General features: G+C 43.9%; 1 protein-coding gene across 1 annotated transcript; it reads right to left on the bottom strand.

Moving 5' to 3' along the window:
* Positions 1 to 512: 512 nt before the first annotated feature.
* Positions 513 to 2,468, bottom strand: LOC117389062 (E3 ubiquitin-protein ligase TRIM35-like). The gene has a single exon (XM_033986632.2). The coding sequence runs from the start codon at positions 2,407 to 2,409 to the stop codon at positions 1,105 to 1,107; it is 1,305 nt and encodes a 434-aa protein (XP_033842523.1). The 5' UTR covers positions 2,410 to 2,468; the 3' UTR covers positions 513 to 1,104.
* Between the last annotated feature and the right edge of the window lie 7,402 nt (positions 2,469 to 9,870).

Here is a 9,870-nt window from a genome sequence, read left to right as displayed (position 1 = left end):
GACTAAACCTGGACTAAACCTGGTGAATCAGTGTTTCAGTTTTCTGCAGCTAAAACCTGGAACATTCTTCCTGAAGATCTCACACAGGCCTTGACTTTGACAATGTTTAAATCCAGACTAAAACTGTTCTGTTTAGCTGTGTGTGACTGAAATGGTTTTATGATGATTGTTTGTGATTATTTATATTTTCATTTGTCTTATTTTAATGTCTTTCTTATTCTGTACAGACCTTTGAATGACTTTATGTGTGAATCGTGCTGTACAAACTCGCCTATGACTCTGTCAGATTCACTTTAAACCTCTTTTAATTCTTTTATTTGTTTGTTTTAGGTCAGAGCTTCAGACAGAGCAGTGCCTCCAGTTAGCTTCACCCTCCAGGTAATGTTGATGACATCAGCTGCAGTGTATAAATTCACCTAAATGTTTATTGAGACGAGCACTGCTGAGGCGTAGAGCTTAGTCACCAAACTGAAAGGACAAACATGAAAAACTCTCAAAGTCTTTTCTTGGTTTATTAAAGTCAAAGATAAAATACAAAATACATTTCTACACATTTAGCTCCTCTTTTATCACCATGATCTGCTCAAATAGTGATTATTCCAAACACTTTAACATAATGTGAAAACTCTCCTCACATGTGACTACACCGGGTCAAACGCAGGCGCCCTCTTCTGGTCAAATGCATTCACAACACAAATCATCATCATCATCATCATCATCATCATCATCATCATCATCATCAATGACACTAAACACATTTCATTAAATTTAAACAAAAGGAAAATAAAACTAAACTAAAACAGATTAAGAAACTGTTACTTACATTTAAATGAAAATCTGTGTAAATAAAAGTTCAGACATGATGAGACTTTCTACGACCTGTAAATCGTCTTATTACATCAGTTTAAATGTCCAACCAGGATATCGACTCGACCGATATTTGGAAGCCGATATCCCAGCCACAATATGAAAAAACATGTGTTTAATCAAATAAAGCTGTATTCTGGAGCCTCCACAGACGACTGAAGCAGACCTATCCCTGAGTCGTGGGTGAGGTCCTGCTCCTCTGGGTCCTAGTGCCCTGCTCCAAAGCTCCTGTGGTCCTCACTGTGGGCCTGAGGTCGGACACACACGGACCTCTTTGGTTTTAGACTCTTTACTTGGTCCAATGCCAAAATAAGGAAACATTTTCTCGGTGAACCTCCCTGTGTGCGTGTACAGGTGGGTCATGTGATCAGTGTCGTAGAAGGACACTTTCCCTTTGTTAAAGTCCAGTTTGACCCTGATCTTCTCTGGAGGATTCTGCACTTTCACAGGTTTACCACAGCCATTGTCGTATTTACCATCTGTGTGGAATAAACACCAGATTCCATATTTAGGTGAAGCAAATATCTCTCCTTTCCTGTCGATCGACTCTTTGGCGACTCCGATGTTCCAGCTTGGATGGTCCCCCACCTCCACGTCCCACTGGTGTGTCCCTGAGCTGAAGCCCTCTGAGCCCAGGACCATGGTGTAATTACTGAATCTCTCTGGATTGTCTGGGAGCTGCTGATAAGTGTCTCCATTTGTCGCCCCACTGAGGTCCTCAGACAGATAGAGCCATCCTCTTGCTGTGTTTGGGTCCAGAATGACTGGACTGAACTGCACCACTCTCCTCAGGCTGGTCCAGACTCTGTAGCCCAGGTTCCCCAGGACTTTGGCCTGGTTCAGGAGCAGTCCTTTGGGGAGCTGAGGCAGAGGCTCGGGGCTGGAGCTCAGAGGCCTGTGGGTGTGGGTCTTTAGTTGTTTCTCCAGCTCCTGGATGTTGCTGTTCAAAGAGGACAGTGTCTCTCTGAGTTTGTGGAGCTGTGGGTTTATAGTCTGGGCCTGTCTCCTCTGCTCCTCTCTCAGAGCAGACACAGCTCTGTCCTGCTCCTCCTGTAGGTGGCGCCGCATCCTCTCAAACACAGCTGTGATCTGACGCTCACAGAGCAGCGCCTGCTCCTCTGAGTGTTGAACTATCTCGTTACAGAGATCCAGTCTGTCTCTGACCTGGTCCCTCTGTTCTCTGAGAGACTGGAGCACAGACTCTGAGGCCTGGACTTTTACCTCCCCCTCCTCTCCTCCCTCCTCCCTCTTCTCCTCTTTCCTCTCGTGCGTTTCTACAGAGGTCTGTTGTTCTGTTGTTTTGGAGAGTTGTAGCTTCTGCCTCAGTGAGTCACTCAGTTCTTTCAAAGCAAAGTTCACTCCTGGATCACTTTTAGAAGACTTCCTCCTGCACACAGGGCAGTTCTTCTCTTTCTCCTGGGCCCAGGTCTTCTGGAGGCAGGTCCTGCAGAAGCTGTGGTGACAGCCCAGAGACACAGGCTCAGTGAAGGTGTCCAGACAAATGGAACAGGTCAGGAAGTGTGTGACCTCTGCCTCCGCCATCTTACACAGACCCTCTGAGGACTAAGTCTAAACAGATCCTTATGTCGACGTGTTTTACTCTGGTTTAATCTGAACCTCCTATTAGACCTGACACACCTTTGGTCATGTGACTGACGCGGCCAATGGCGTCGCTCAGAGCAGGTTTGTGTCAAAGTCCAGAGGAATGTTGTTCTGTTCCAGAGAACCCTCAGCCCACAGTCACACTAAATGACTTTATTATGATGATTAGACCCACAGTGGCCTTTCACATGTTTATTCCAGAGTCTCTGACCTTTGACCCTTGTTTGGTAAATGAATGATGTCAAATTTGATGTATTCTGATTGTGAAAAGCTCCACAAACATATAAACAAAAACAGTTCTCCAGAGATGAGCCTGAACATCCAGAACTGTGGCGTCTAAACGGATTTACACAGAACCTTAAAGGCCCATATTACACTGTTTTACATCTATGTTCAGACTCAGCTTCACTCCGTCGTTTTGTGCTTGTGGAGCCGTGCGCTCTGGGCAGTCCCGGTTTTACAAGTGTAAACATGTATAAAGCTCAAAGTGAAGGGAATAGATTTGGTGAAATTGGTGCAGAGACTCGTGCACCTGTCGGAGTCCTGCCCAGAGGAGCTCAGCTACGAGCAGAGGATCATGGGAGACATTTCTGTGGTTAATGTTTAAACATTTACAACTGAATCATTTCAAAAGTTCAGTAATATAAAGATCTACATCTGTCGTACGCTCGGTTTTATTTCATCTTTAACTTGAATAAAGGACATTCTTTTGCACTTTGGTCGAGGGGGTGAATGACTCTGGATAAAATGACGTCTTTACTTTGACAATGACTTTAAAGTGAATTTTTTGAGAATATTGTCAAAATGTTAGGATTTTTTTCTCCATGAACGTACAGCCACGCTCCTCCTTTTGTGATTTAATGATTCTATTTTCACACATTTTGTGCTTTGTTTTCACATTTGACTGAACTTGAGACACAACAGAGGACGTGGACCAGACGGACATCAGTTAGGAAGAGTTTGGTTTGGATCATTTTTGTTAATAACCACGAGAAGGTTTCAAAAATGCTCTGGGACTCAAAAGTTTAAAATAAAAACATTATTTTAAAGCTGAAATCAGTTTGTAGAACAGACAACTCATCTCACTGGTCCCTGGTTTATCTCAGGGTCACATTCTACAAATAACTCGCAAAAGGCAAAATCAGTCAAGTATCAGCTTCATTTTTTTTACATTATTCTCTCTGTTTTTGTCTGTAAAACCCCTCACCACACACTTTATACACTTTTCTCACACAGACATTAACATTTCCTCTCATTTCTCTCTCGTTTAATTCATTAATAGTGACTCAGGTCACAGTTCCTCTGACCGCACCTCTTCGTCCTGGCGTCTTGTCTTTACAAAGTTTTGGAAAATACACCGTATCCCTCAGGTTTACGTTGAAAGTAGCAGGTTTTTTTTCACTCTCTTCTCTGAAAGTAACTGTAGGCTGTTTACCGCTGGAAGTCACAGGGAGCGTTCGGTCAAGTCCTTTTTCAGATTCTAAAACAAATATCGGCGCTTGTAGCTCATTATTTTGTTGATAGTCCCGACGGCGTTCGCAGAAAGAATTTCTTTGGTTTCTTGCCTCGGACATGTCGCTGGCTCGTCAGAAATGTAGTTAAAACCTGTAAAAATGGTTTAAAAGTCTTGGTTTATTTGAAAGGAAATCATAACTAAACTGATTTTCCAGGACTGAAAGAGGTAAAATGATTCAAAAGTAAAGAAACAGCAGTGAGTAGAAAGTATATTTAAAAATCTAAGACAAAGAACAAACAAATGGAACGTTGCCTTTTTTTTCAGTGGACTTGTCTGTGCGTTGGCTCAATGCTTCAATATTGCTGAGGTTAAAACGACCCCATTCAGTTACATTGGCTGTTACCATGGTGACACAAAGCACAACATTCCACCATAGAGACACATGTAGAACAGCCCTAGTACGATGTCACTGCAAAGTATCAACAGGACAATAATATTTAACACAGATGAGACGCAGATAAAATAAAAAGAGTTGAAATGCAGGTGTGTGTTGTAACGCCACAGACTTCAGCTCCAAATGAAGCTCATCGAGGCTGTGATTTAGAGCCCAGTCCCATATCTGGAAGTCGGACAACGAATATCGTAGCACGGAGAGGACGCTTAGCAACGCTGTCAATCAAACCTGTTGCTAACGCTAACAGGAGCGACCTCAGGGAAAGAAGGACCTGATTTGTCTGTTATTAATGTTCATACACTGCCTGGCCAAAAAATAAATAAAATAAAAAAAGTCTCCACCTGGATTTAACTAAACAAACAGGTCGTCTCCTCCTGCAGTTGGTCCGGTCGAGGTTCAGCAGAGTGAGGTCAGCTGACGGCCAGGGCGGACAGAGCAGGGGTAATCCAAAGAGCGGGAGCCAGGGCAGGAAGGACGGGAAGCAAGACGGAGACCAAGACAGGACAGGAAGCGAAGACAAGGGGTGGACTGTACCGGAGCTGGAGCGCAGGGTCAGGAGCAGGAACGAGCGAGAGCAGGAATCTGGGAAGTAGCAAAATCCAATAAGAATCGAGCAGGCGACAAAATACAAAACTGAGCTGGAGCATCACATTTGACGCACGGACGATCTGGCTCTGAGTGTCTTCTGCCGAGCCCTCATGTACTCGACAGCAGGTGGAGGTGATTGTCCTGATGCACTCCAGGTGCGTGTGGGAGGAGTCAGGATCTCCGCCCAGGTCCGGATTCAGACAGGTAGGGGAGGGGGAGAGCACAGGGAGACAGATAATGGAATCATGACACTATATTAATAATCAATTTATTACATTTCAGTTAAATAAACACATTGTTTTATCAAGCGCCAAAAGATCAACAACTTGATCTGTTTATTGCCAGTGCTTCAATAAACACAACAGAAAAACTCAAGTTCAGTTTCAGCGGGGACAGTGTTTCAGTGGAACAGTGTTTCAGTGGAACAGTGTTGATCTTGTTTTGCCAGCTCAAAGTCTGGAGTTTTGTCGTGGTGTTGGTCAGTGGATCTGTGGCTTTGTTGATGTTCATGATGCTGAGTGTCTGCTCACACACGCAGGTAGAACCAAACAAATCCAGCATCTTCTGTGGCATCTTCTGGAGGTTTGGAAACGTGGCTTTGTTAAGTGAAGCATAGAAGTTATTCAGTTTAAACTTCTCCTTTAAGACAGAGTCAGACTGAAGATCGATCAGTTTCAGTTGCTCTTCTGGTGGTGCAGTTTCAGGGTCTTGTGACAGGAGAAATGAAAGATGCGTTTTGCAATTTGTGTGGAAATCTGTACCATGTTTGTACATGTCGTGCACAAACTGATCTTTCCCCTGAAGTTTCACATTCAGCTCATTCAAGTGTGAAAATATGTCCACGGCAAACGCAAAAATCACAAAACCAGTTCTTGTTTAGCTCAGGAGAATCGTCAGATTTCCCCACCAAGTCCAAAAATACACCAGTCTCCTCTTTCAGGTCCCACACTCGGTGAAGCACTTTGTCCAAACCAGAGGACACAGGAGTGTCCAGCACCTCCTGATGATCCACATCAGTTTCCTCAAGGAACCTGATGAACTGACGACGCTGAAGTCCCCGAGTGTGTATTAAGTTCACACGTTTTACGACCGGATTCACGACATGATTAAGCTGCAATATAGACGTGAAAGTGATTCCTGATGGATGATGCAGTGAAGGGTTTTCCTCTTTCACTTTATCCTGGATTCTTTTCAGCAGCCCAACCTTTTTTCCAGTTAAATTTGGTGATCCATCCGTCGTGACATTGGAAAGTTTACTCCAAGGTAGTTTGTCTCTCAATGGCAGCAGACACCGTGTTATATAAATCCTCTCCCTGAGCCGTTTCCTTCAGGGACTCCATGATCAAAAACTCCTCCGTTATCTCACAACGATCATTAATCCCTCGGATGAAAATTAGGAGCTGAGTGTCTTTTAAATCGTTGTTTTCATCCAGTGCTAGTGAATATAACCTGAAGGACTCATCTTTTTTGTTTAATTGACTGGCTGTATCTTTGTCATCCACACAGTGAGTCACAGTTCTGTGTGACAAACTGATTTTTCCAAACTTGCCCTGACTCTCCGGACACGAGGCACCTGCCGTCTCCACCGTACATTCTTTTAAAAACTCACCTTCAGAAAAGTTTGCTAGTTTCTGTTCATTTGAATGCCAGAAAAAAACTTGCCTTGGTACTCAACTCTTGAATGGCTGTTTGCCGGTGAAAAAAATGTTGCTGTCTGTAAATTGGCGGCCAAACTCTGAGCCGGAGCCGCCTGTTCCTGCACTGACTGCTCGTTAGTGTAGTTGGGCTTCATATTTATTTTATTTATTCATTTATAGTGGACAGTGCATGTTGACCAACAGTAACTGTTTAACATGACAGAATTAGCCAAAAGGCTAGTTTTCATCTGTTGTCCGTTGCCATGATGTACAGACGGCTCCTTATAAAAACATGGTTAAAAAGAAGAAAAGCATTAAGTCTGAAGAAGTGAATCATAGCAAAGAAAAATAATTAAAACACACAGGTTATTAAGAACAGCAGCAATTAATAACAGTAAAAGATTATGTTAAAAAAGCACAAGAAAATAAACAAAGGGCCAATAAAAAGATTTGTTGAAGCAGAATTACAGACGCACATGCAAAGGACAAACACTAGATGGCAGCAGCAGGAGTTTGGTGTTGGGTCTGATTTGTTTAAATTGAGCCTTAAAGGAGCTGTGTGTCTCTGATCATTGTACAGATGCTGCTCCACCTTTAGAAGCTCTGACAGAACAGACTGAGTGTCTTTCTGAATGTGATCAGTCTCCTCTTCAGGCTCCTCTGGTTTGATCTTAGTCTCACAAAGTCATTGAGCGGCGGAGGGCGAGTCCATGTAAGATTTTATAAACAAAGCAGGAATCTGTGAATCTAATCAGATTCTCCCAACTTAAAATATTATATTTAGATAAAATGCTGCAGTGATGGATGTGGCGTGGGTTTTGTCTAGAGCTTTGTCTGTTTCTACAGTGATTGTAGTGTCTGAGTGTGGTGTGGTTGTGGAGTGTGGTTGTGGAGTGTGGTGTGGTTGTGGAGTGTGGTGTGGTTGTGGAGTGTGGTGTGGTTGTGGAGTGTGGTTGTGGAGTGTGGTGTGGTTGTGGAGTGTGGTGTGGTTGTGGAGTGTGGTGTGGTTGTGGAGTGTGGTGTGGTTGTGGATTGTGGTGTGGTTGTGGATTGTGGTGTGGTTGTGGATTGTGGTGTGGTTGTGGAGTGTGGTGTGGTTGTGGAGTGTGGAGTGTGGTGTGGTTGTGGAGTGTGGTGTGGTTGTGGAGTGTGGTGTGGTTGTGGAGTGTGGTGTGGAGTGTGGAGTGTGGTGTGGTTGTGGAGTGTGGAGTGTGGAGTGTGGTGTGGTTGTGGAGTGTGGTGTGGTTGTGGAGTGTGGTGTGGTTGTGGAGTGTGGTGTGGTTGTGGAGTGTGGAGTGTGGTGTGGTTGTGGCGTGTGGTGTGGTTGTGGCGTGTGGTGTGGTTGTGGAGTGTGGTGTGGTTGTGGAGTGTGGTGTGGTTGTGGAGTGTGGTGTGGTTGTGGAGTGTGGTGTGGTTGTGGAGTGTGGTGTGGTTGTGGAGTGTGGTTGTGGAGTGTGGTGTGGTTGTGGAGTGTGGTGTGGTTGTGGAGTGTGGTGTGGTTGTGGAGTGTGGTGTGGTTGTGGAGTGTGGTGTGGTTGTGGAGTGTGGTTGTGGAGTGTGGTGTGGTTGTGGAGTGTGGTGTGGTTGTGGAGTGTGGTTGTGGAGTGTGGTGTGGTTGTGCAGTGTGGTGTGGTTGTGGAGTGTGGTGTGGTTGTGGAGTGTGGTGTGGTTGTGGAGTGTGGTGTGGTTGTGGAGTGTGGTGTGGTTGTGGAGTGTGGTGTGGTTGTGGAGTGTGGTGTGGTTGTGGAGTGTGGTGTGGTTGTGGAGTGTGGTGTGGTTGTGGAGTGTGGTGTGGTTGTGGAGTGTGGTTGTGGAGTGTGGTGTGGTTGTGGAGTGTGGTGTGGTTGTGGAGTGTGGTTGTGGAGTGTGGTGTGGTTGTGCAGTGTGGTGTGGTTGTGGAGTGTGGTGTGGTTGTGGAGTGTGGTGTGGTTGTGGAGTGTGGTGTGGTTGTGGAGTGTGGTGTGGTTGTGGCTTAAGTCGGTGTGAGAGAATCATGGATCATGTAAATATTTGCTGCTCGGGTGGACGTAGAATTTTGGATGAATCTGAAATTTGATTAATTAAATTTGACCCTTTTGATGGTTTAACATGTGACTTAAAATTAATATGTGACGACAAAGTGACGGCTGATATTTTACTCTTTGAAAACTGATACAGTTTGTTATATTATTAAATATTAAATACACAGCCTTTGTTCAGATTTTAGTTCAAAAATATTTAGTTGTTAAACACTCGGCGCTCACGGTCAACTTTTTTCTTTGATAAGAGAATAAGAAAATAATCAACACAAACAAGACTGATGAAGCTAAAGTGCGCCATCTGTTGGGGAAACGTTGGCATTACAGGGGAAAGGTAAACTGAACAAAGTTTACTCTTATTTATTTTAATATAATTTGGTCTCGTTCGGCCGGATTAATAAGCCCAAAGGGCCGTATGTGGCCCCCGGGCCGTAGGTTGCCCACCCCTGGTCTAGTCTATAATAGAAATGATCAGGTTCAACTTTTGTGACTTTACTTTTTGGATGTTTCATGGTAAAGTCCAGTGTGATCAACAGAACTGAGACTACGACATAAACATACAGAACGATTTGAACAAAACACTCCCAACATAAGATAAAACCCCAAACAAACTTGTACACGGGACATTTGAAAAAACACTTTAATAATTTAAATGTTTAAATGTTTACAGAACATCCAGAGAAACAACAGGAGCTTTTGTGCAGACGAGGGAGAGTTTGTCTGTGATGTAACGTGTCCTGGTCAGTACGAGCCGTCCCTGTTCATTATAACCATGAATATTACTGTTGTCCAGAGAAAACAACTTCAGACTATTTCAACACTGATCCCAAAACCGGGATAGTAAAAAAAACAAACTCTTTAGACAATAGACAGTAAAAGGGAGGACTTTGTTTTATATTCCCATGTGGACTAAACCAGGACTAAACCAGGACTAAACCAGGACTAAACCAGGACTAAACCAGGTCCAAGTGTGTAATCCTCAGTGTGCAGTAGGTTCACACTGGTCCATTGGTTCTACACTCGTCTGAGTCTTGTACTTGTTCTGATTCAGGAAAGGTTTAGTTCTGTCCTGTCAATGGGACTTTTTTAGTATCGATACCTGCAAAAAACGAGTATCGAAAATCAATGTCTGTCCAGGTCTGATCCACAATTAAAGCCAAAAGTAAAATCTGTCACTGGACAAATCGTTGTAAAGTGAAGACGTTTATCTGCTCGTCCAAGTCTCTTCTTCAGTTCTGCTCAGATTCT

Source organism: Periophthalmus magnuspinnatus, chromosome 21 (assembly GCF_009829125.3).
Source record: "Periophthalmus magnuspinnatus isolate fPerMag1 chromosome 21, fPerMag1.2.pri, whole genome shotgun sequence".
NCBI lineage: Eukaryota > Metazoa > Chordata > Actinopteri > Gobiiformes > Gobiidae > Periophthalmus > Periophthalmus magnuspinnatus.
The sequence above is the reverse complement of the archived record's forward strand: the minus strand, read 5'-3'. Positions and strand labels throughout refer to the sequence as shown.